Genomic DNA, 25,296 nt, shown 5'->3' on the forward strand with positions numbered 1-25,296 from the left:
CTCCCGCGGTCCCGCCCCCCGCCCGCAGACCCGGCCGGGATGGCGGCGGCGCGGGGCCGGGTGCTCTGTCTCTTCGACGTGGACGGGACCCTGACGCCGGCCCGGCAGGTAGCGAGGCGCGGGGGCTCGGGGCTCGGGGGGGCTGGCCGGCGAGGCGGAGCCCGTCCCGCCGGCTGCGGCCTCACCCGCTGCTTCCCCGCCAGAAAATCGAGCCGGAGGTGGACGCGTTCCTGAGGGAGCTGCGGGAGAGGGTGCACATCGGCGTGGTGGGAGGCTCCGACTATGCCAAGATAGCCGAGCAGCTGGGGGAAGGGGACGAAGGTGAGCGCGGCGGACGAGGTCTCCCGGGGGGCGCCTGTGCCCTAAATGCAGCCCCAAGGCTGCCCTTGGAGTGGCCGGCCGTGCCCAGGCGGGAGCTGCTGCTTGGCTCCCTCTGCCCGAGTGTGGAGGGCAGGCAGGGATGCTCCGATCCGTGCTGCCGGCTCCGATCCAGGGCTGCCGGCTCGATTTGTACGACCTGCCTCACAGCTCTGACAGCTTCACGCCCTACTGGCAATTTTCGCCTCCCTGCTGCTCCGTGGTGGGGTCCCCTCAGGTTCCTCCTCAGGTTCCCCTCAGGGTCCCCCTCATGGTCCTCACGTTCCGATGGGGGCATGGGGTAGAGTAAGGAGTGGGAGGGCAAGGGGGCAGCTCCTGCCTCCTCCACCGTGTTCTCCTTCTCCGGCATGGATGACAAGCGCCCCTGGGCTCCAAGCTCTGCCTCCCACTCCGTTAGTGCAGGGAGGCCGAGAAATTCCCGGCTGAGGCTGATTGCTGAGTCGCCAGTGCTGCGTGTCTGGGTGGCAGGGGGGGCTGGAGTTAGATAACCAGTAACCACATCACCCCAGCAGCCTGTCTATGGGGAGGGCACAGCAGAGAGCAGAGTAGCACGTATGCAGTTGAAAGCCAAACATTTGTGAGCCTTTATCTTCGTCCTGCAACTGATTCAGCCCGTGACCTCAGTCAGGTCGTTTCCCCCTGCGTGCGTCACCTCCCCACCTGTGAGCAGAAGATAATCTCCTCATCCACTCTGCAGAAAGCAAGGAGCGTAGGATGGCCAGTGGCCCTCTGCAGAGCACAGCAGCTGTGGAAAGCACAGTACTAAGGAAGAAAGAAGATGGCTCACTCAGTCCTGATCCCAGTCTTTTTTGCCCCTTTTCTCCAGCAGTAGTAATGTTTCCTCTTTTTTCCTTCCCCTCTCAGTCATTGATAAATTTGACTACGTCTTCGCAGAGAACGGCACAGTGCAATACAAGAATGGGCAGCTGGTGTCCAAGCAGGTGAGTCTAGCTCCCTTTGCAGCCATGGCTCCCCTGCCCTGTGCACCATGGGGAGCAGCACCTGCCCTGCCCAGGCAGATGGGCAGCCTCTTCTCCCCAGTTGCCGCCTCTTCCAGGTGGGCTTCGTGGGAAGTCAGGCATCGTCACTTGCCCTTCTCTTTCTGCAGGCCATTCAGGACCACTTGGGGGAGGAGCTGCTGCAGGATCTGATCAACTTCTGTCTCAACTACATGGCACTGCTGAAGCTGCCCAAGAAACGGTAACGGCTCAGCGAGTGGAAGTCATGACACTGATTTCTATGGAGCTGAGCTCCAGATCTCTCCTAAACAGAGCTGATCTACAGAGCTTATCTTGCTCCAGGTTTTATCTTAGCGTCCAGAGGCATTGTGTAGGATCACTGTCTCCCTGAGCTGGGCACCTTGGGCAAATAATGGAGGAGTGTGTTTGTTCTGAAGAGTCTGCACTATGTTTTAGCATAGTGCCTGCTCTTTTGCCCCTTGGATTTTCCTCCCTGGGAAGCAGGGTGCAGCCACTGTGTGTATCTCATTTAGGACAATGGTACCAGCTTGTTACTGGTCAGGATATCAGGCATCACTGGTAGTATATGTTTCCAGCCAGGCAAACAGTGGATCTTAAGATGGGAAGTCCAGCCCCTGAGCACACATTTTCACACTGTTTCTAACCCAGTGTTGCTGGCTGGCCCTGCTCTGCTCTCTACCCTGTGTTGCTCACTGCTCTTCCCCTTAAGACCCATCAGCCGGAGGGTGAGCTGGGTTGGTACACCTCTGCTGAAGGAAAACCAGGCCACTACCAGGACAAGAAAGGGTTGTCTTCCATTGGATCAGCTCACTCTGTTAGCACAGAAAGAGAGAATTGATGGCATGAAGGTGGAAGGGGGAGCAGGAGTTAAACCAGCCTGGTTGCAGGGTCAAACCTCACCTCAGACCACAGTGTCAAGAACATGTGAGCCACCCAGGGCTGTTGGGAGCAGCAGCTCTGCCCTCCCCTTGCCATGGCTGATTTTTTTCCTGCTCTCCCCCTGTGTTTGTACAGTGAACACAAGCAGGTGACATTATTCCTGTAGAAGTTGCTAAACTGTGATCCAGATAGTTGTTTGTTATGAGTCACCACGTGGCAGTACAAGGACCAGTGAGGGGGGTCAGGACTGCTGGCAGAACCAGGCCCCCGAAAGCACGGGCTGGGACCCAGAGCTCTCAAGGCTGTTGGGTTGCCTCATTGCTGTCTGGTTATCCAACAGCCTTGGTGGAGTTTAAGCTCCCAAGTAGAGCTCTGTGGATTTAGCTTTATGGGATTTCTAGCAAAGCAAGGACTTTAACCCACATCTCCTGAGTCCTGGCCTGGGGTGTGAGCCACCAAACCCTCGGTGCCACAGAGATGCTGCTCCTGGGCTGCAGGCATTGCTGCATGTGTGTCCATTCCATGATGTTCCTCACTGTGTCAGGAGATGGGAGGGGGAGAGCTTTTCCTCCAGACTTGGGGTGGTAAGCACTTTATCACAGAGAAACAGCAGGGCTGGGAGGGACAATAAGCTCAGGGGTCCTCAGCTGGACAGGGGAGGGGATCTCCTCTCCAGCACAAGAATTTCACACTGACAGGGCTGCCATCCCCTGTTGCTTCTGCCCCACCAGTGCTGGCACAGCTGACCCTTTGACAAGCAAACAGAAGTAGCTGGGTTTTTACCAGAGATGAAAGAAGGGAGCAGGTTTCTGCCAGCTCAGTGCTTTCAACCACCCCACTGAGGAGGCAGCTGAGAAGTGACCCCAGCACAAGGTGAGGGTGGCAAGCAGGAACTGGATTCTGTCTGTGCAGGCTTAGATAAGAGCTGCAGTCAAAGGTGCAGGGGTCAAGAGGGAGATACAAAGACTCTGATTTGTGTCCCTTGAGGAGGCACTGATTGCTCCTCTGCCTGCTGCTGGACATCAACAGCGAGTCACACTGACCTAGGCCATTCCAGTACTCCAAGGTACTGCCAGCTTCACCCAGCTCACACAGCATTTCCTAAGTGCCTCATGGGGTAGAGGTGCCACAGCCTCATCGGGCAGCTGGTCCAGGCCAGTCAACAGCTGTCCTTGCAGTTATCACCACATTAGAAAATGTTATCTGTCATCTCCCCTAAGCTCATTGCTTCCAGCCTATCCCCAGGGCATGGAGAGACTATTTATTTCTCTTCTCTCACAGTCTCTTTTTATAAAACTTTGAGCTCCCTGGGACCTTAAGCAGTTGTTGGTGCCTGACCCGTGCCTGTTGTGAAGCACTCAGGAGCGGGCATGGCTTCTCTCCTCGTGCATGTTCTTGCAGAGCCTCACTGAGCAGCCATTCTCCTGGAAAGGAGAATGTTGTTTTTCCCCCCTGCCCCAGTGACCTTGTGCCCTTGCCCACCCGCAGAGGGACCTTCATTGAGTTTCGCAATGGGATGTTGAACATCTCCCCCATCGGTCGCAGCTGCACCCCGGAGGAGCGAATCGAGTTCTCCGAGCTGGACAAGGTACAAGGGCCAGGCCTGGGCCCAGCCTCCCCCTGGCTGGTTTGGCACCACCCCAGATCTCAGGTGTTACGTGCTCCCCCCCCCTTCCCGAGGAGAAGGGAGGTGCAGCTTCAAGCTGTGCATATGCAACAAGGGGAAGACAGGACTGGGAGCCAGGAAACCCAAGGGAAGACGCAGATGGATGGAAGAAACTTGATTTTATTAGGGACCACCAATGCAAGGGGGTGGCCAGCAGGATTCCCTGTGCTGTGGGAGAGCCCCAGGGAATGAGGCAGTTATTTAACAGCCTGTTTCCTCATTTACAGTACCCAGAGATGGCCCAGCAGCTGTATTCTCTCTCCCGCTTCCCCAGCCCAAAAGAGCTGGAACTAATGGGCTTTCCAAACTGTGAGGGCCATGGCAGATCTGCTGGGCTGATGTCTCTAGAAGACTTGGCCCTTGCTCATACCAGTTTCTGCCTGGGGAGGCTTTCTTGGGGTTGAGGGGTCAGCTGGTCTTGGCAAGACTTTTTAAGCAAAGCTGGAGGGTTTGGGTTATGAACTGGGCTGTGGGAAACTGAAGCATTTGAATTTTATTGCCAGGGAAGATCTGGGATCCGCTCCTCCCGGTGGAGTGAGCTGGTGGCCTGCTCTGACACTGGGCAGGACTGGTGGAAGCTGGCTAAATGGCATGGCACTGGGGCCCAGTGCGGGTGGGGAGGGAGCAGAGTTGCCCAGCAGACAGGTTATGGTGATTTCTGGGAGAGTGTCAACGTGCAATTATTCAAACCATCTTCCCTTCCCTCCTTGTCCTCCACAGAAGGAGCGGATTCGGGAGAAGTTCGTGGCAGCCCTGCAGAGGGAATTTGCTGGCAAAGGCCTGCGCTTCTCTCGAGGTAAGCAGGGAGGGCTTCCTTGGCTTTGCCTTTACCATGTTTCCTGTAAAATTCTGTGAAGGGGAGCAGGAATCCCAACTGTTCCCTCCGAGTGTCTGCAGACCCTGGGAAGAGCAGAAGGAGATTTTAGTCCTGGAGAGCTGCCACAGGGGAGTCACGTTTGCATCCATGACGTCTGCATCCATGCAGAGAGTAAGCCATGCTGCAGGCTTCCCTCCCTGGGAATTAGCCAGCCAGCCAGGTTTCCATCCTGTATAAACCAATGTTTTCTTCTGAAAAGATATCATCTATTTTTTTCTACTTTTAAAAGAAAATATTCCTAGACATGCAACACATAAGAACTAAGTAATTTTAAAGAAACAAATGAAAGTAAAATATTCCGTAAATATAATGAAATTAAAAGCTGTCTTTTAAATAGGAGGTAGATATTCAACAGAATTTTTGTACCAGGTATTTGAATTATTGCACCAGTTCTTTGCCTTAATCTCAGCCAGTGGAGCCCACTGCTGCCCAGGGGATCTGTTCTGGCTCAAGCATCAGCAGCAGGGCAGCCAGCAGAGCCCCAGGCACACACACTCTTCTCTAGCAGTAGGACAGGAGACAATACATGTGTTGGCTCTGGGGATTTTTTGGGACAGTTAGCTCCAAGGGAAACATCTTTCATCATGGAGGGAGAGCTGACAAGGAGTAAGGAGATTGCAGCTCCCTGCCATGGGCTTTTGTAGGGCCGCTGCTTGGGCTGGTTCTGACAGCCAGCTTACCCAAGGTGCAGAGCTGAAGGAGGGGCTTGAGCAATCCTGGGTGTCTGGCCAGGATAAGGAGAAAAATGAGGGTGTTTAAGTTGTGGGGGTGATGCTGGAAGAGGATCCTCTGCAGGGGTGTGAGATAGGAAGGTTCCACGTGGCACCCAGCCAAAGGGCAAGGGGAGCGAGGCTGAGGCAGTGGGTGACACCCCAGGCCCTCTGATCCTCCAAGAGCTTTTCTCTAAGAGCTTTCACTTGCCTTCAGCATCCTGTGCTGCCCACAGCACTGGCACACACCATTCGTCAGAGCAGGGAAAGACAAGGTCCCTGCTGCTGTGTGCCCCCAGGCACAGGGTGTGAGAGCTGGACAATGGGCCTTTCTCCCTGGGCTTTGGGAAGCTGCCACGAAGAACCCAGGCCTGTTGTAGAAAAACATGAAGGGGAGCTGTGGGGCCCCTGCTCCTCCACAAAGAAAGTGGGGTGTCTCAGGTCAGGCATGTGAAAAAAGGGCATGCAGAAATGTAGCTGTTCTGCCAGGCTGGCTCCATGTGCCTTCTGGCTCTGGAGGATTCAAGGCCCAGGTGGGAGGTCTCCCTGCAGCCCCCCAGGCCCCTGCTCTCCCTAGGGGAGTAACAGTGCTGGCTGGTTCCCACCACCTCTTCACTCTTTGATTTCTTACCTGCTCCAGCTGGCATCAGGAGCCCCTTCCTGCTGCCCAGCTCTGTTTAGAGGGCTAGAATGCAGTGAAAGGTGGTGGTTTTTACAGGTAAATGGCTCTGGATGGAAAAAAAGAGGATGTCACCAAGTTTAGCTCCTGCTCTGATGCTGCATCCTGCTGCAAGCCTGCCCTGAGCTCATAGGGCACTTGCTCCCATCCTTATCACAGTGCCCTGTCCAGTTTCTCTGCTGCAAGGTGGACATACAGGCTCCATCTCCACCTTCTCAGGCTCCAAGGAGGCTTGGCTCAGGATCCCCAAACCAACAGGGACACTCCAAACAGCCAGGAAGGGGAGGTGCATGGCACCAGGGCTTGCATGTTTGTGCAACCTGGGGTGTCAGTGCCTCTTCTTCAGCAGGAACTGACCCTGTGATTATCTGCCCTCACCCTGTTCCTTAGAGAGGTAGGACTATCATTTAAGAAGGAGGGTGTGAAACTCCAGGATTTCTCATGGATACTCCAGTAGGTTGCCTGGAGAAGACAAGCTGACTGGCAGGAGGTCACACATTCCAGCTCAAATCCCTGTTCCTCTGGCTCTGAGTGAGACCTAAGCATGCATGTGCCCCAAGTTGCAGGCTTTATTGTGGGAAGAGCTTGTCTCCTGTCTTGGTGCTGGGACAAGGGTCTCTCTGCAGCCTGGGGACACAGTGGGGACCTGAGAGGATGGGGAAGGTGCTGCCTCCAAGCACCCCCCAAAAAGCAGCAAAGTGCTGGGGTGAACTGCCTGGTCTAAGAGCAAGGGCTGGGAAGTTTGTTAACCCTTGGTGGCTGTGGGTGTCCCTGTCCACATACATTTCTCTGGGAAAGCTCCCTTGCCACTCTGTGTTGCTCACATGTGACTTGGTGCCTCTCCAGATGCTGGCAACCCTCACTAGCTCTTGTGTCAAGAGGTCACAGGTCAGGGTTGTGCCCTGAGTAAGTCAATGGGTAGGTGGTACCTCCATGGTGGTACCTCCACAGCAAGGCCCTTGGGCAGTGTGCAGAGACAGCCTGCAGGAGACCCCAGTCCCTGCACAGTTAAGGAGCATCAGATGAGTGGTTTTAGAAGGGACAGTGATGTCTAGCAGGAGCCTAGGAGAGAGTTTGGTGCCAGTCTCCAAGGTCATTGTTCCCTGTTGGGACACAGAATGTGCTGGTGCTATCTGCAAGGCATGAGCCAAAATCTCTCCCTCCAAAAGATGACTCTCTTGGGAAGAACCCTCTGGTTCCTGCTTGCCTACAGGGAAGCTGTGCTAATGTCACCCCAGCCATGCTGATGTCACTGCAGCCTGTTGTCATAGGAACAGCCTCTGCCACTGTCCCAGCCATGTGCCAAGGGGAACACCAAGGCAGAGCTGCTGTTTGGGGTGGGGGCTCCCCCCAGACCTCCAGCCCCTTCCCATCCTCCTGCCCATCCCTGGGTGGGGGACACCCTGCCAGCTCCCAGCAGCGTTCCTGATGCCCTCCCTTCCCCTGGCAGGTGGCATGATCAGCTTTGATGTGTTCCCAGAGGGCTGGGATAAGCGCTACTGCCTCAATGTGCTCGATGATGAGAGGTTTGACACCATCCACTTCTTTGGGAACGAGACAACCCCTGTGAGTATGCCCCACTCGCCCCACACATGGCTGCTTTCTCTCCTGCTGCTCTATCATGGGTCCTGTGGGTCCCATGGTCCCACTGGGGACAACACAGACCTTTAGTGGTGTGAGGGGGGAAAATGCTGCCCTGTGCTGTGGGGTGCTCTCATGATGGCTCTGCTGGCTCATGGGGAAATCACTTGGATTCACTGTGCTGGGAATTAAGTCCACCTCAGCATTCCTTGCCCCAGCACCCTAGGGAGAACAGCAGCCACTGCTGTGGCCTGCATGACCCAGAACACAAGCTCCCAGCACTTAGGAGAGGACTCCTCAACAGCAGGAACAGCTTCACCTTCCCTTCAGAGCAGTGGAGGATGATGCTTCCTTATTGCTGTAGATCAGCTTGGTCATCCACCCGGCTGTTCCCTGATGCTGGCAGCCTCTGCTCCCCAGATGTGCCCATCCTACCTTCTGCTAGCCCCTCCACAGGCAGGGCAGGGGTTAACTCAGGCTCCTGGACATTGCACATCTTTTCTGTGCTCCTCCCCTGGCAGTGAAGAGGGAGGCAAGAGGGAGGGAGCAGAGCTCCCAGCCCAGCCTCTTCTGCCCCCCTGGGCCAGCAAAGCCCTGCCTGCCTCTGCCCACCAAGCCCCTGCCTGCCCAGCCTCTGGCTCCCAGCCCAGCTTCCCACGGGACGGAGCAAAATGTGGATTCATGGATGAGGTTGTTCTGGCCAGACCCTGCTAATGCTGTCCCTATTTTCTATTCCCCTGCAGGGAGGGAACGATTATGAAATCTATGACGATCCCCGCACTGTAGGACACAGTGTCCAGTCCCCCCAGGACACGGTGCAGCGATGCCGCGAAATCTTCTTTCCAGAAAGAGCCAACGAGTGCTGACTGCCCGCTCCCTGCAGCCCTGCCCAGTCCCACCCTCTCCCCCCACCTGGAAAAGCACCTTCATTTGAGGAATCTGCTCAGGGTAGACCAAAAAACCACTTGACAGAGCTGGTCCGGATGTGACACGTGAGTGTGGGTGGGTGGCAGGAGGGGCCTCGGCTGAGCAGCCCCTCAGCGCTGCCCGTGTGTGGCTGGGGTCATGGCGCCAGACCCTCCTCACCTCCAGAGAAACCCCTCTCTTGACAGTTCAGCTGTGGTGGGTGGTGATGCAGATGCTTTTGTGGTCAGAAAGCATTTGAAAGGGCCAAAGAGTGAGTGTGTGTCTGTCCTGCACTCCCTCTCCTCTTCTGTCCTTTTCCACTCACTTTCTCGTAACACTTGTGCATGAGGGAGCATGTGGCTCACCTTTCTGTCCCCCTTGCACCTTGGCCAGAGAGGCTGGGGCTGCTGAAGCTCAAGGCATTCACCAGAACTGCTCTGAGGCAGGAGGCCAGGAAGGCTGTTTGCTCCAAGCCTGTGGTAGGAAGGAGTAGCTGGGATCCCAGCTTGTTGCACTGTTGTGCTTTCTGATGGACAGGTCACCGTGTCCTTCCCCTCAGTGCCACAGTGTGCCAGTCCCTCCCTGGAGATGACCTAGGAATGATGGCTTTAACATGGCTGGGCTGCTGCTCTGAGCTTTGCTCAGGTGCATAAAGAAATCAGTTCTTCTCTTTAGCTTACAGAAAACACCCAGGGTTTATTATCTATATTATTCTATATTTTCAAGTCAGACCTTGTCTGGCACAGCTGGAGGATCCTGGCACTTCATGCTATGGAACAGTTTGTGGTAGAAGGATTTCCAGTGGTCTTCCCACTCCTGTATCCATTGGGCATCACAGAATCACAGAATTGTTAGGGTTGCAAGGGACCTCTGGAAATCATAGGCCAACCCTCCTGCCAAGGCAGGGTCACCTTGAGCAGGTGACAGGAATGTGTCCAGGTGGGTTTTGAATGGCTCCAGCAGGGGAGACTCCCCAGTCTCCCTGGGCAGCCTGTTCCAGTTTATCCTCATGTTGAAGTGGAGCCTCGTGTTTTAGTTTATGGCCATTGCTCATCATCCTCTTGGTGAACACCACCAAAGAGAATCTGGCACCATGCTCTTGGCATCTGCCTTTGAGATGTTTATATGCATTAATGAGATCCTCTCTCAGTCTTCTCTTCTCTGGACTGAACAGGCCCAGCTCCCACAGTCTCTCCTCATAAGAGAGATGTGTCCTTATAAAACCTTACCCAGGGCATTCATAGCAGACCAAGTCCCCTTCCCTCCCCAGTTCTCAGCTTTCCATCGTGCTGCCAGAGGCATTTCCAGCAGGGCCCAGCACCAGCCACACCTGGTTCACAGAGCTGCTGGAGGTCCCTGCTCAGCAGTGCTCTCCAAGCTTGCTCTTCCCCCATCTCATCCCACACACCCAGTTAACAGGCTCACCTTTAGGGAGACAGGATGTCCAGTGCAATTGTCCTATGTCCTCTTCCTCTCCCTGATCTTTGTGGGGTGCAAACCCACATCTCTCCTTCAGCCTTTGACCTTCTCCCTCACGTTGTCCTTTTATTCCTGGCACTTGCATTGTGGTGTGTGGCCACAATGGTGACACTTTGTCACAACTTGGTGCTCAAAAGGAGCTCAGGGATCCCCTTCAGGGAGATGTCCTGCTTGGAGCTCCCCAAGGTACACAGATCTGGTGTTTGTGGACCTGGAGGATGTTGGAGGTTTCTGCAAACCCTCCCCCATTGTTTCCCAGGAGCCTTTCTTACCCCATCCCTGCTGGTTGTGGCACTGCCCTGTCTCTTAGTCCTGTGTTCTCCCCCTTTTCTTCTGTTCCCAGTTCCCTCATGATGGTTCTCCATTTTCCACTGGCAGCTGGACTGCAGAGAGGAGTTTCTCAGCTGGCTACTGCCACCTGCCAAGGCACCACCATCCTCCTCAGGCGAGAGACACTGGTGCTTCTAGACCAGGGCAGGGCTGGGTCCCCACATTGCCTTGGGCAGAGTCCCTGGTGGCCCTTGGCACTGCTGCCTGGCCCCAGGAGCAGGGATACTGCATGACCAGTGCTGGTGGGGTGCTGTCTCCTCCACCTGGCTGCACCTCCTAACTGCAACACATCCGATCTTTGATGCAGCACATTTGCATGAGCACAGCAGTCTGCCAGCATCCAGAAATCCCCAGCAAATCCATAAACTCCTCTTTCTACCCAGGGAAGATTTCTGTGTGGGAGAAGAGGACCTGTTGGAGAAGCTTGTATGCAGGATACCCTTTTCACAGGTCATCTGTTTTGGCCCTCCACTGCAACCTTCATGGAGGAATTGTGTTTTGTGATTCCTTCCTCTCTGTTTCACTGTGGATGAGGTTATGTGTGAGTCTTGGGGAGTCTGTTTTTCCTGTGAGTGTACTGACAGCCAGCAGGACCTCTAGTGAGCTTAGTGCTGAGTGAAGAGCAGGGTCTGGCCCTGACGGCGTGGGGCACTCTGGTGGCCTTGGGGGCTGAGGTGATTGCACCTTAGAAGTGAAAGGCATTTCATGCCTGTCCCTGAGGCCCCTTTGCCGTGGTGCTCCTCTCCTGGTGGGTGCCCACAGCCTCAGTGGGGGTTTCTCCCCATGGATGTGAGCAAGCAGACGTGGCAGGCCCCACGCCAGGAACTGTCTTGGTGTGTGGATCCATATCAGTGTGAGATGGGCAGCTCCTGTCTGGCTGATGACAGCTGTTAAATGAGAAATATATTTAAATACCATAGATATGTATATTAAAAAGTTAAAATCAATCCTATTAAAGCCACAACACGCAGCAGCTGGAGGCAGTGTGTGCTTTGTGCTGGGCTGTGCTGGGTGAAGGGCAGCCACACAACACGCAAGACACACTTCAAAGTCCCCACTGCAATGGGGGCCAGCCCCACTCCTAGTCACCCCTCAGGTGAGCAGCAGCCTCCTGTCCCAGGCCCACAGTGTGGAGCATCTCCAGCCCCCTCGGGGACACACAGTGGGGGAGTCCTTTCTGATGTCTGGATCAATTCCTGGGTGCTCCAGGTACTTTACCTGGGAGAGTCACTGTTACACATGCACACAGCACAAAGAGCCAGGATGGGCAGAGCTCATGGGAAAGTCACTTTTAATGGTTTATTGCCAATGTTACAAAGGTTGACACATGGTCAGACAGGCGGGAACCACACCAGAGTTGTAAAAACACCAACAAGTCTAGGGTTTTAGTTTATTTCAAAAAAAAAAAAAAAAATCCAACAGTTTGCCTCGGCCAAGCTGACTGCATGTCCTGGGGATGCCTGGAGCCTGAGCCACAGTTGCCACAGCCCCTGGGAGAGCCAGGCTTTGGGTTGGCAGTGAGATGGGCCGGAGGGTCCTGGGGCAATCCCCACACCAGCATGGTCCTCCTGAATCCACAGGGCCCGGCTGTCCTGCGTGGCACCAGCCTTGCTCTGCTCCTCTCCCCACTTCACCCTGTTGGCAACAGCAGCAGCAAGAAAGGTGGCAAACACCCCTCTCCATCCATGCTGAGCACCAGCAGTGCCAGCAGCTCCTGCTGGCATGGTGCTCTGGGAGCTGCCTATCCCCTCCTGCCCTGCTTGGGAGGACCTGCTGGGACCCCACTGTTCCCAGCCCTGCTGTGAACCCCTGAAGATGCTGGTAATTCCTGGAGCATCAGCACTGTTTCCCTGGGGTGAGCTCAAGACCAGCCTAGTGCATGCTGTCCCTGTCCCAGTGCCCTCTGCCCTGTCGCTCCCTGGGGCTGTGGGAGCCCACCTGGCCAGGGTATGGCAGAAAAGACCAAAACCAAAGTTTGTGCTTTGTATACAAGACCCTGCCTACACCGAGGGGCTGGGGAGGAGGTGGCTGTGCTCGCCCCATGGCTGAGGCTGCTCAGACCCCTCAGCCCCTCACCGCCCCAGCAAGCTACAGACATGCACACACACACACACACACGCATGGGAAGGGGGTCCCCAGGGGGCTGGGGGGCAAGAGGAGGAGGAGAAGTGTCTGTCTCCCCAAAACCATGTCAGCACTGAGCCAAGAAAAGTGCATTACTGCCCAGCAGCAGCAGGGAGTACAGAGGTGCCAAGTGCCCCCTGCCCTGTGCCCAGGTGCAGCCCCCCAGGCACGGCACCGAGTGCCCTGGGTGCCCTGCCAGCAGCTGTCTGCCTCTTAAAACCAAATTTTTACTTTCTGTAAACCAGTCTCCTCCCTGTGGCACCGCTAACCTGAGATCTTGTGATGGAGGGATGTGGCTCAGGTGGGTGCTGTGAGCTGCCAGCGATGGGGATGGGTCTCAGCCACCCAGACCCCGCACAGTGATATGCCACCCCACAGCACCCTGTTTTGTCCCTGCTCCAGGGCATGTCCCACTGCTGCCGTCCCACTGTGGACTGAGTGGGGTGCCCATCTTGCCAGAGTGGAGTTCAGGAGGGTGAGCTGAGCCACCCAGCCTCTCCCCACCCCCTCCTGCTCTCAGCAGCTGCTTCAGCCCGGTAGAGCTGGAGGGCTGGGGCCAGGACTGGCTCCTCTATTCCCTATGGCCTAAGGAGCAAGGAATGGAACATGGGGCTCGGTGCTGCCCCCGGAGCTGGGGGACAGTCAGGGAGGGCTCTGCTTCCCCTGTCCCCCTCGACAGACACTTACAAACACACACAGAGAAAGGAAACCGTAACCTTATAAAAGACACTGAACGCAAACGCCTGCACGTTTGGGGGCAGCCCCGGCCCCGCCGCCGCCTCGGCTGCCCCCATGCCCCTTGGGAGCGGCTGGGCAGGCTTGCTCCATGGGGCTGAGCGGCTGGCGGCCCCCCGGGCGCCTAGGAGCCGATGATCTGGCCAGACCATGTCTCGTGCTTCGTGTGGGGCGCCAGGTTGGTGAGGACCACCTCCACTGCCTGGAACTTCTGGTTCTTGGGAGGGATGGGGCACACCTTGTACGTCACCTCATCTCCCTCCACTGGGACGTACTCTCCCTCGATGCTGCAGGAGAGGAAAGGAGAGGTGGTGGTGGTGGTGCCCCAGCCAAGAGAGGGACCCCTGCCCCAGACCACCTAAAATGAAAGAAGGCACCTGACCCACCAGTGGTGCCTTGGAAAAGAAAACCCATTGATGATGGAAGGTACAGGACAAGCAGAGACCCATGTCCACCCCATGGAGACATCCACACCCCAGCCCACAAGTCTCCAGCTCCATGCTGATGGCATGGCTTCCCTGGGGTCTTCCAGCACCGCACAGCCCTGGGACTTACTCAGACACATGCACGAAAATGTCCTCAGTGCCATTCTCTGGGGTGATAAACCCGTGGCCCTGGGAGCGAGAGAACTGCTTGCAGACACCCTTGAAGATGGGGCCAGCAGAGGCACGTGCTGTCCTACAGGAGGAAAGGGAAGATTTTTCACTAGTGGCCCTTGCCTAGGTGCCAGGTGGAGGCACAGGGAGAGATTTTTGCTATGAACACGATGGTTCCAGGCCAAGTGCAGGGCACCCACCCGCAGCACTCTGGGCAGGGCTGTGCAGCAATGTCGGGCACCAGGTGACAAAGCGCTCCAGGTGCAGAGGGTCCTGCAGGCACTGCAGGTGACCAACCGGACAGTCCCAAACCCAGCGGGTACTTACGCCGAGTAGGTCCTGGTCCTCTTGGTGGGGAGGGGGCTGGGCAGGTCCCGTAGCAGGAGGTTGCCCCGCTCCCAGATGCGGCTGCCCTCCCGCTGGAAGGGGAAGGTGGGCCACACCGGCGACTTGGGCGAGTGCAGGGGTGGCACTGCCGGCGGGGCGCTGGGCTCCGATGACATGGCGGGGTCGCTGGGCTCCTCCGTCTTGGGATCGGGCGGGTGGGCAGCAGGAGAAAGGATGCCCAGGAGTGTGGGCCTGCTGCTGGTGACCTGGGGAGCAAAAGGGGCTGGGGTTACAGGGCCTTCTGTGAGGCTTTTGGCACAATCTGCTGCCAGGAATTGTCCCTCAGCTCCCAGCCGTTTGTGGGAGCACGGAGCTCCCACATGCTGCCAGCCCTCAGCGTTGGACACCAACCCAACCTCCAGCACTGGGAATTGCCCCAGGAAGCCTGTCCCAGCTTGACGTCATCTGGGATGTTCCAGAAAATCAATCCCAAGGGAAGAACCTGGTTTGTTCAACCTTTCAATTGCCAGCATAATCCCACATATTTGAGGTGAAGTCAGTAAAAAGCACACCCTGGGAAAAGAAGCAGTGGAGCATGGGCTGCCACAGGCAGGGACCATTTTGGGAAGGATCCCCATGCAGTGCCAGCATGCCTGGGCTTCCAGTCCCAGGCTCTGAGAATGTCCCCCATCTACTGATTTAAAAAGTGAAGAAAAGAGGCTGAGACAATAGGTCAGTACGTCAAGGTCAGGGGTCTGAGGTCTTTTCAACACAGGAGGTTGCTTCAGCCCCACAGGATTTAGGGGACAACCCCAATCCCAGCCAGCAGCTGCTGCCCATCCAGACACATTCCTACAGAACGAAGGAACACCAGGAGACTGTTGGTGAGGCTGCCAGCAGCCCTCGTGTCCCTCAGGCACCTCAGCCCAGCCACTACACAAGCACAACCTCCTGCTGCTGCCATCATCAGGCTCCAGTTTCTGAAGGCATCATGCCATTTGCAAGGAGTTAAAACCCTAAGGGGCAGAAACCCTGCAGACAGAGCACTCACAATTGTGGGCACTCTTGTCCTTACTGAAGCACCCCAGCATGAAATTGGAGGGGCTGTGCATTTTTCAGTCTCCCAGATGCTCTGATGTGTGATCAGCACTGCAGCTGCTTGCTGAGAAAAGCCTTGCTCTGTTGATTTTCATTCCAATCAGTTGCTGCATCTGACGCTGGTGCCTCTGTCCCAGGGTGCCCCACGCCAGGGGTTGCTTGAGGGCACCTCTCTTTGGGTGCACTGAGTGGGGGCTCACCCATTTCCATTGCTCCTCAGGAGTTTCCATCACTTGGAGCTGAGGAGCAAAATATCCCACGGATCCCATCTCCTTCCCCAGCACCCCCATCAGCACTTTTCCACCCCATTGGGGCATGCAGCATCTTTTAGGACAACACCTGCACACACCAGGAAACAGAGAGAATATTTAATTTCTTTTCTGACTCACTGTGGCCTTTTGAGACACAAAGGCCCTGGGGGGATGCACAAAAGGGGGTCACCTCCACTCTGAAATTAGCAGGCACCAAGAACATGGGAAAAGATTTCTAGAGCAGCTGAAGTGTCAAGGAGGCACCAGGCAATTCCTGTTCCCCTCACCCACCTCCACCTTCTTCCTCTGCCAGGGGCTGTGCCTGCCACTGGGCCCCCACGGCTGCCAGTCCAGCTTGGATTGCCCCCACATGGGCAGCCCTCAGCCAGCCTCCTGACAGCTGCTCCCTCTCAGCCCTGCAGAGCTTCACCTCCCAGCCCAGGCAGTAAAGGCCACACTAGAGTCCAAGGCAGAAGCCACCACGTTCCTCCTGCCCTCTGAGACAACTTCCATTTGTGGCTGCAGACCCCTCCAAACTGTCTTTCCCTTTGCTGGCTCCCCACCCATCCCCACACCAAACCCTTCCTGTGCTTCAGTAGCTCCTCTCCTCCATGCAGCAACTGGAGCATGCACATCTGCCTTTGCTTCCATCCCACCCCACACAGGGGCGGCTCAGCTCCTGCTTCCATGCCCAGGTTCAGCATCTATTTCCCCCAAACCCTGGCTCAGCATCTCCTTGTACCATTCCCAGGCTCAGGCTCACATCTCCTTCCTCCACGCCTAAGGAGCGCAGCAAGGCTCAGGGAGCACCCAAGTGAGACACCCCAAAGCCAGGCCAGTCCTTAAACTGCTTCACAGCTCCCATCCGTGCTCCCATTTGACCTCCCTGCCTGTGCTGGTGAGCAGCTTGGCCACTTTAGAGCACTTTAGAAGTGATGTGATTCCCATGCATTTCTGCAACATTTGTCACCTTCCCAGGAGGTGCCAGGATTGGAGGAGTGGGATGATTTGAGGGAAACAGCCCTCAGTTCTCTGCCACATCATGAAGCTGTCACTCTGAAAATGACCTCACCACGGTGGTGCACCTCCTCTGTGTGGCTTTCTCTGACAGAGGAGCCCTTTCTGTTCCCCCACCAGTTTAGGGACAATGGAGGGTATTTAACCTGAATAAGGATGCTTGGAGCATACTATTAGTATGCTGAGGGAGTTGGTTGGCATCCACAAGGGGCTGGAAAGATGGAAGTTTCCCAGAGGCAAAATTAAAATAAAAGGCAAGGGGCTGTGCAGGAGGGGGAGCTTGCAGGGACAAAATGGTGTGCTCTGGTGAAGTGGCAACCAAGAAGGGGTTTGTCCCAGGCTCACCTGTGGGACCAGCCCAGGCCCAGGTGCCCTGGAAGGCTCCCTGTTTTGGGGGACGAGTGGTGAAGAACAGGCGCACTGCTGAGGAGGCAGACAATCTGCTCCTGAGAGCTGAGGGCAGCAGCTCAGGGTGCCCTCCTGGGCTGCTCTTTGCCCCCAGGAGCTGAGCTTGCTCCTTGTGGGAGAGCAAGCGAGGTGCAATCCCCCACAGGCACTCTGAGGGCTCTCTGGATGGCCCAGGGGGATGCTGGGGGGCAGCTCACTGGGATAAACACAGGCACAGGGCACAGCAGGGCTGGAGGATCCCCATCCTTGCTGGATGCACTGCCTGGACATGTCACAGAGCTGCCTGCTCTATCTCCTGCTTGGAACAGGGGCTGGAGCAGAGATCCCTGTCCTGGAGCCAGGCTGAGGCTGTCTCGCTCAGCCAGCAGCACTCAGCCCTTCTTCAGCACCAGGATCAAGCATCCCAGATTTGTTGGTCAGCCTTGGTGCCCAGCAGCTCAATTCCTGGCTTTGGTGGTGCTGGTGAAGCTGAGGCTGCGCAGGAGCTTTGGCCCATGGAGGTCTCCAGGGCTGTATGCTACCTCCCACTTCATTTAAATCCCTGCTGCAAACAAAGGGACCGAGGAAATTAAACTCAGGGCAGAAGCAGGCTGAAAGAAGAGTGAGGACATGAGCATATCTTCACTAGTGTCTCCTCCACTCCAAGCCCAGATGCAGACCAGGGAAAATCTCTGCGGTTCTCCTTCCCTCCCTGCTCTCCACCCCACCATCCTCTCCTCGTTTCTCCACAACGCAGCCCCAGCAGGGGACAAGGAGGGAGTACCTCGGCACAAGAGGCATTTTCACCCTCTCCTCAATCTCCTGTGGCCACAGTAATCTCTGCTGAGGATGAGAGCATCTCTCCCCACCTCAGGTCTCTCCCGGCCTGGCTGACAGCACCCCACGACACTCTGTCCACCCCACGCACGTATGCAGCGCAGGGACGGAATCCGGGACACTTGAGGAAGCAAGCGGAGAGACTGCAGCAGCCCGGCTCTGCCGCGGGGCACGGGAAGCCTTTCCAGAGTAACCACCCTCCCCTGCCACTGCTGGGCTCCCCCTCGCTCCTCCCTGTCTCCTCCTGGTGGCTTTGCTCCCAGGGTCTCCCGGGGTGACAGTCCTCCGAGCCAAGGAGGAAAGTGGCTGCAAGCCCAGGGCTTCCTGAAAGGATGCTCTTTATAAAAAACACCTCCTTCCCTGCTCACCTCCTCTCTTCCCCAAAAAAAAAATCTCAAAGCCAAACCCCAGAGGCCTCTGGTGACAGGGTCTTCTTTGGCAGCAGAAGGCAGCTTTGCTTTTATATTTTTGGGAGGGCAGGCTCCTGAGCAAGCGGAGCTGACAGTCAGGAGCCCTTGCAGGCGGAGGCAGGAAACCCAGGCCAATTAAGGCAGACAGGCAGTAGACACATCAGCTTTTATCTCGAGATCCAAGTACCCCATTCATCAGCAGCGACTGAAAGGTCTGCGGTTTATCAAATAAAATCACTGTCTCTCTCCCCTTCTTTAAAGCCAAACACATTGACTTGGGTGCTGGCTGTGACCTTGTTTAACTAAACAGCCTTTCAAGGCCCGCTAGAAGGGGGGAAAGAGCCTTTTGAAGAGGCAGCAGCCTCTATCTGCCACTCCCCGTTCATTAGTGGCAGCGAAAAAAGCCCCCTCACGCTGCCTCGCCCGGGCGGGGGAATACATATTTAATTAGCTTCATCGCCCTGGTGAGCCGGCCCTCCCGGGCGGCGTTTCTTTGTGCTCCTTCCCGTCCGCGGCACCCCCGGCATGCCCGGGGTGATGGACTGGCGGGTGGGTGGCCGCTCTGCCGGCGGCCCTCACGCTCCGGCTCTGGACGTGACCCTTCGGCGGCCACACCGTCGCCTTTATGGGCAGCTCCCTTTCACGGCGCCGCTTCTCTTTGTGAATCCCCAGCTCGGATGCTGCCTGCATCTTTGTGAATCCCCAGCTCGGATGCTGCCTGCATCTTTGTGAACCCCCAGCTCCGATGCTGCCCGCCACCACACTCGGCTCTCCCGAGTGCCACTGCTCCCCCCGCCCCAGACAAGGAGCTGCGGGTTATTTTCCCTCTGCTGCCTTTTGCAGCAATCTCCTGCACGGGCTCTCCCATGCCACTCTCCATCACGTTTTCTCCATCCCTTGCGACTGCCAGTGGCCTCAGTTCAGGAGTCAGGTTTACAACCCCTCTAAACCCACACTGCAACACGCCCCAGTAGAAAAAAGGTCTCTGTATGTCAAAGAGACACCCCATCTCCACAGCCAGCTGCCAGCAGCCATCTCCTCACCCCTTCTGTGGAGCACAGAAAGCAATGCTCTGGCCCCCTGCCATTCTCGGGGAGGCTGATGCCCCCCCAGACTCAGCTTGTCTAGACACAGGCTGAAACAGAGAAGAGCTACACCCCTCCAGACGCATGAGTGCGTCCCCAGGGCTCAATGCAAGAACAAAAATTCTATTTTTCCACTGCCGGGCATATTCACCTGCCGAGGGATGCAACAACAACACGGTGGCCAGCAGAGATCCCAGGGGGGCTGCCATGAAGGGCAGGAACCAGCTGAGGAACCACGATGGCTCCAGGCAGGGTTTCTGTGAGCAGGGCTGCTGCAACACTGGCTGGGCTATGTTTCTCCATCCTTCCTTCCTCGGAGAAGGCTCACAGCCTTGGTGTCTGGCAGATTTTTATAAATGCTGTCTCTGTCTGATGCTAATGAAAGCCTAGCAGCTCCCCCACTCCCGTTTTTAGTCACCAGATCATGTTAAGAGTTAAATACCAAGCAAAGCCATTTTCTCATCTACCCTGCCTATTACAAACCCCTTTTACAAGACAAATTACTATAGGAAAAATAAAATTAGGCGGTTTTTGGGCAATGCACACTGACAGCATCCCCTCCCCAGCTAAGCCAATCACACTCCCAACTCCACAGATCTTTGCTGAGATAGTCTCGCCTACGATACAGCCTGCTTAGCGCTAAAATATGAATGTCACCTTTATGGATTGATTATAAAAAGCTCCCTTAGTCAGTGCTGGGCTGCCCAGTTCTCAGAGAGGCCACGAGGGAAAGCAAGCAGGCTGACAAATGCAAAGGAGAAGCAAAGGGAGAAACAATCATGGAGGCTTGATTTACCTTTAAAGCATGTATGCATAATTATCATTCCCAAATACCAAATTTGTGAGATTTATTTACTTTCTTGTGATGGTTTTTATTTTTTTAATTAGCATAGTATCTGTTCAAAGACATGGCACAGACATCTTCGACTGTGTCCTTCCTCCCTCCTTTGTGGATCTAACTTGCCATCGGCAGGAATAGTGCAACCAGTCCAAAGAAATCCCAATTCTAGCCCCCATCACTATCAGCCTACTTTAATAAGTCAGATTTTTCACAAATTGCCTCCCGCTCACCCGGCAATCCGAGAGCCGGATCCCAGCTGAGCTCAGCCCTCCGTGGCAAAGCCCTGGATTGTTTGCCCCCAAGCCAAAGCAGACGTGCAACATTGCCGCCGCCACCCCCAGGGGAGTTATTGTTCCTGAGGCTGGTGGGGAATAACCAAACCGGAGGAGGGAAGTCACGCTTCATCCTCGCACCTCTCCACAGTCAAAAGGAAAGAGCAGGTTTCAAAGAAAAAGGTGGTCCGTGAAGTTTAATCTCCGGCTACAATAGCCCTGGCGCGCTGCATGGCCATTGTGCGTGCCCTTACCCACCTCCTTAGCAGCGACGGGCTCCCTGGAGCTGCGCTCTGCAGAGCATCGGGGCTCGGAGGGGCCGCACGCTGCTCCGCTGCCGAGCGAGGAGCAGCGGTGTCGCCTGCAGCCCGGCTCGGGGGCTGTCTCGGCTGCCTGCCTGCCGGCTGACGGCTCTGCGCTGTCTGATGTGCGGATGGATGATGTGCGCCTCGAACACACACGCATCCGCACGCCTTCCCCTGACGTCAGGGCCGGGCCAGGGGGAGCGGGCAGGTGGGAGGGATCAGCCCGGTCAATTCTGAGCGAGCTGGGCTTAAAGGAGAAAGTCTGCATGGGGGGCCGGAGGTGACGAGGGTCGGCCCCGGGGGGCTGCGTCGCTCCGGTTGCGCACAGTGACGCACGCCGGTGGCACAGCCGGACGCGGTGGGGCAGCCCCACAGGCTGTAGGGACAGCAGGATGGGGTGTGCAGTGCAGGCAGGGATGCAGACACGGTCCCTCACAATGGGTGAAACCTCTCCCCTGTCACCCCAAGTCCCACTCGTGCCCTGGAGCCGCTCTTCCCGCCTGCCCAAGCACCCCTGGGTACTACAGTAGGAGAGAACAGGAGGCACTTGCCACAAACCCCTCTTACTGCCCCATCCCCTCCGGGCCCACAGTCAGCCATCACAAACCCACATGCTTTCCAAGGGACTCATTTCTATCAGTGCACTGTGCCAAAAGATCTTTCCTTTCTGTTCTCCCCCGTGCATGTGTGACCGTGCTCAGGGGAGCCGCCTCTGCGGGCAGAGGCCATGCCCTAAATCCGCCTGAGAGTTTCTCTGGTCGGGGTGTGGGGCAGTGGGACAGGGCAGAATCGTTTGCTGAGTCCATTGGGGAATAGGGCGAGGAGTAATGGGGTTTAAATTACAAAGAGCAAGATGGATGTTGGACATTAGAAAACACTTTCTAACAGAACAGACAGTTAATTACTCAAGTAGATTGCCTGGCCAAGCAGCAGGGCCTCCATCACTGCAGGCTGGTAAGAACAGGCTGGGCAGGCATAACTCAGGGGCGATTTAGATGATATCAGCCCCATTTTGGAGTAGAAAGGTAGTCAATATCAGCACTTTACCAAGCAAGTCCCTGTGATCCTGGAATAAAATTTACAACAACCCGGAACAGCCATGGTGCAGTGTCAGTGCTGCAGGGAGCTGTTATGGGCATCCTGTGACCTGGGGTGGTCGTGGGTTGCTTTTGTTTCCGCAAACTCTTTCCTTGATACAGTCTAAGTAGCTGAACATGGTGATGCTAACCAGACCTGTTCCACAAACACCCTCAGGGCTGCAGGGTGGCACACAAGTTGTGTGGGAGCCACAAGGCATGGCACAGAGTCAGGAGTGAGGGTTGCAACTGCTCCACCTGGTTGTATCCATCCATCCATCCATCCATCCATCCATCCATCCATCCGTCCGTCCGTCTGTCCGTCCATCCATCCATCCATCCATCCATCCATCCATCCCAGTACGGGGTGTTGGTATGGGGCTGTCCCAAGGGCTTTGACAGAGGGATGAGATCACAAGGCACTTGTCTCTCTCCTGTCAATGAATTATAATGCAGAAAAAAGCTCCACAGGCAGAAGAGAACAGCCCATGGCAAGGGCACCAAGAAGCACTGAAACTCCAAGTGCCAGTGGGTTCTACCACTGTCCATCATGCACTGTTTGTGGCTTTTCAAGGCGTATTCCAGGGCAGAACATGAGCTCCATTCATGCCCTACAGACACCCCAAGTCTTATCTCTCCAGTCTACTCTTCAGAACTTTGCAAAAGAAGGGGAAGAGGCCCCAGCCAGCTCTCAGTCTTCATTCTGAGTTTATCCTGAGATGGCTTCTCCTTTCTTGGGGGACAGCTTTGGCTCTCCCACATAAAGGCTCTTGATGGAAAATGCACAGGAACTTGAAGTATGTTTGGCTGGAAGGTGACTCTGGGCATGTGCTGCAGCGGAGGAGGCAGAGAGTCTAAAGCAGGCATGCTTTAAAAATGATAAAAGGAGAAGAGGGGAAGCTTTGATCAAACAGAGAGTGGGAGTGGGGGTGCCAGAGATGCCTGCAGAGATGGAAGCACAGGCAGGAGCGGGGAGGACTTTTTATGTGAGAAGATACATAATTCCTTTGGAGTCAATCAAAGGAGGGCCAGAACTGTTGAGATGCAAATTACCACTCACCTCCCCTAGCATTCCTGAGCCAGTTTTCTCCAAGAGCTATGGGCATGTGGGGACAGAGGAAATCTTAAATCAATTTGGGGGCCCCTTTCATTTTCCTCAAAGGTTCCAATCCTTCAGGTAACTTCAAATATTATTTTCCAGTTTTCCTGTACAATCAAGAGAATTATAAATGTCTGGTATTTTCTCTGAGGGATGGAAAAACTCTTCTGCAACCCTTGGATTCCAGCAGCTAAAGCTTAAAAAAAAAAACAACCCAGCAACTGAGAATCATGCTCTGAAATACTGGAAAAGCCCCAGTACTGCTGAGAGAGACTTTAGAGACTTTATGGTTATGTGTAAAAAAGTATGTGCAGGCACTGTGGATTTCTGGGTATTCACCATGTCAGTGTTACTGGGAGAAGACAACTCAGCAAAACCAAGATGTTCACATCACCTCCAACAGCAAGACACTTGAGCAGCAGCAATAAATATAGTGCAACTCTGAGCACTACCATTAGCTGAGGCAACATCCATATTCTACAGAGCATAATTTGGCTTTTGTTTATATTTTTACATTGAAGACAGCACTTATGAAATATGGAATTTCCTCCAGGGAGAAAACCTAGGTGGGAACACAGCAACATCGGTCATGCATAGACAGCCCAGGCAGGCACCACTTGAGACTGGGAAGGGGCTACCTGAAGAAAGTGAGACTGGAAACAATTTCCCACAGCCTGGGATGTTACTGGTGGAGGCTGAAACACTGACAGCCAGACTCAGCTCTGGGGTGACTGTAGCCTGGTACCAGAGGCAGTGAAGCTCATCCGACAATGCCCTCACCAGCTTTCTCTGTGCACATTTCAATTCAGTTTCCCCAGTATGAAATCGAAGTACCTGCAAGTTTCAGGAAAACACACAGCTGCAGAGAGAAGAGGAATCCTATTGTCCTTACCGAGGAGTGGCCCACAGCATTCAATCCTTGCTGGCAATCACAGGGCTGATACAGGAGAGACATTCTGCACATCTTCCTTGGTCTGCACTTTACAGCACACGAAAGACCCCACTCATAGGACCCAAGACAGTATGAAGCAAGGCCCTGCAGATCTCACACAGCTGTTTTTGGGGGCTGTGGATAAGGCTGAAGGAAGATGTGTCTGCTTTGTATTGGGCACCCAAAAGCCCCTGATGGGGCACGGTTATTGGAAGTGTGGAAAATGTTAGCTCAAGAATGGGCCAGAAATGGAAGTATGATATGACTCTGTCCAAATTCACTTCTCTCCATCTCCCATGTTCTCCCAGGTATTTGTCTACTATTCCTTGAGCACATGCTCCTATTTAACCCTACAGTTCTTATATACAAGCACCCAGAGTGATCACCTTGCCAAAACCACCAGTGCCTAGGTTCTCTTTCCTTGTGTGATACCAAAGCTATTTCTTCCCCTGCTGCCAGGACAGCGTTGAGAACAATTCACTCTTCTGAAGCAGCTACAGACACCTGCAAAAGCTGCACTAGATAAAGGTCAAACTTTGCATTGCCAGACCTGCATGAGGCCAGGACAGAGCAGCGAGGGATGTGGCATGTGTGCCAGCAAAGCTGCGCTGTGCCGAGATTAGCGCAGCCCTGAATGGAGTGCAGGAGAAAGGAGCCTTTGTAAGGCTCCCTGAAGTAGGATAAGAGCAGCAAGAAACTCTGGGGATTTGGGTTGAGGTGTTCTGATAGAGTGGTGTCTGCTGTGCTGGCAGCAAAGCTCCTTGCTGAGACAGTAGATGCTGCTCCAAGAAAAATGCTGCTGCTCTTCCCAGGTGATGGGGGAAATCTTGTTTCTGGGCCCCTATTTAATACTAACATGCCAAACATGGGCAGACCAGCCACGTGGATTAAAAAAAAAACAACAACAACCGCACAACCTAATAGACCCTGATGAAACAGAGTAATTGCGAAGAAATCAACACCTCCTTGTCCAAGACGGGTGCCTTCTTAATGAGGCCTAGCCAGGGTATTTCCAACCTTGTTTCCCCCTCCCTTTCCCAGACAGTTCAACATTTAATGATTTCTTACCTAAACTGCTCGTTACTGTCCCACCACACGCTGCTGGGGAGCGTGGGGGATGACACACTTAGCCTTAGCATCAAAGCCATGATGCTGACAGTGCAGTTTTCACTGTCAGCCAGGGATGTTTGGTTTTCCTGGCAGATCTTTTTTTAAGCACACTTCAAACAACCTCCTTTCATTTCCCTGACAAACCTCAGACGTTAGCACACCCTCTTGTTTTTATGCCATCCCTCATGCTGCTTCTCCCTCACACTGATTCCCTCACTGCAGAACGCACCGAGGCCTCAAAAATTATCCAAGGGAGGTTGGTTTCTTTTTTGGCAATTAACACTCAAATTATTCCAGCTCTGTATGGTGGCAGTTTGTCCCTGACAAGAA

General features: G+C 55.0%; 2 protein-coding genes across 2 annotated transcripts; one reads left to right on the top strand and one right to left on the bottom strand.

Annotated features, from left to right (window-relative positions):
* Positions 1–11,435, top strand: PMM1 (phosphomannomutase 1). The gene is made up of 8 exons (XM_054277557.1): positions 1–108; positions 204–321; positions 1,243–1,319; positions 1,487–1,578; positions 3,726–3,825; positions 4,624–4,699; positions 7,620–7,735; positions 8,494–11,435. The coding sequence occupies exons 1-8, from the start codon at positions 40–42 to the stop codon at positions 8,614–8,616; spliced, it is 771 nt and encodes a 256-aa protein (XP_054133532.1). The 5' UTR covers positions 1–39; the 3' UTR covers positions 8,617–11,435.
* Positions 11,436–11,739: 304 nt separating this feature from the next.
* CSDC2 (cold shock domain containing C2) lies at positions 11,740–20,923 on the bottom strand. The gene is made up of 4 exons (XM_054273566.1): positions 20,704–20,923; positions 14,248–14,513; positions 13,880–14,002; positions 11,740–13,611 (listed from the first exon to the last, which is right to left on the bottom strand). The coding sequence occupies exons 1-4, from the start codon at positions 20,908–20,910 to the stop codon at positions 13,449–13,451; spliced, it is 759 nt and encodes a 252-aa protein (XP_054129541.1). The 5' UTR covers positions 20,911–20,923; the 3' UTR covers positions 11,740–13,448.
* Positions 20,924–25,296: the final 4,373 nt, after the last annotated feature.

This window comes from Melozone crissalis, unplaced genomic scaffold, assembly GCF_028551555.1.
Source record: "Melozone crissalis strain CALT ecotype California unplaced genomic scaffold, PUWL_Pcris_2 ptg000004l_1, whole genome shotgun sequence".
In the NCBI taxonomy this organism is placed as follows: Eukaryota; Metazoa; Chordata; class Aves; order Passeriformes; family Passerellidae; genus Melozone; species Melozone crissalis.

Bases quoted from the DNA above. Each gene is read 5' to 3' on its own strand.
- CSDC2 (XM_054273566.1), bottom strand. From the start codon at position 20,910: ATGCGTGTGTGTTCGAGGCGCACATCATCCATCCGCACATCAGACAGC. The intron at 14,003-14,247 runs GTAAGTACCCGC...TTCCTCCTGTAG, and splicing joins AGGACCAGGACCTACTCGGC to GACAGCACGTGCCTCTGCTG. The intron at 13,612-13,879 runs GTAAGTCCCAGG...CCTCTCCTGCAG, and splicing joins ATTTTCGTGCATGTGTCTGA to CATCGAGGGAGAGTACGTCC.
- PMM1 (XM_054277557.1), top strand. From the start codon at position 40: ATGGCGGCGGCGCGGGGCCGGGTGCTCTGTCTCTTCGACGTGGACGGG. The intron at 322-1,242 runs GTGAGCGCGGCG...TTCCCCTCTCAG, and splicing joins GCTGGGGGAAGGGGACGAAG to TCATTGATAAATTTGACTAC. The intron at 1,579-3,725 runs GTAACGGCTCAG...GCCCACCCGCAG, and splicing joins CTGAAGCTGCCCAAGAAACG to AGGGACCTTCATTGAGTTTC.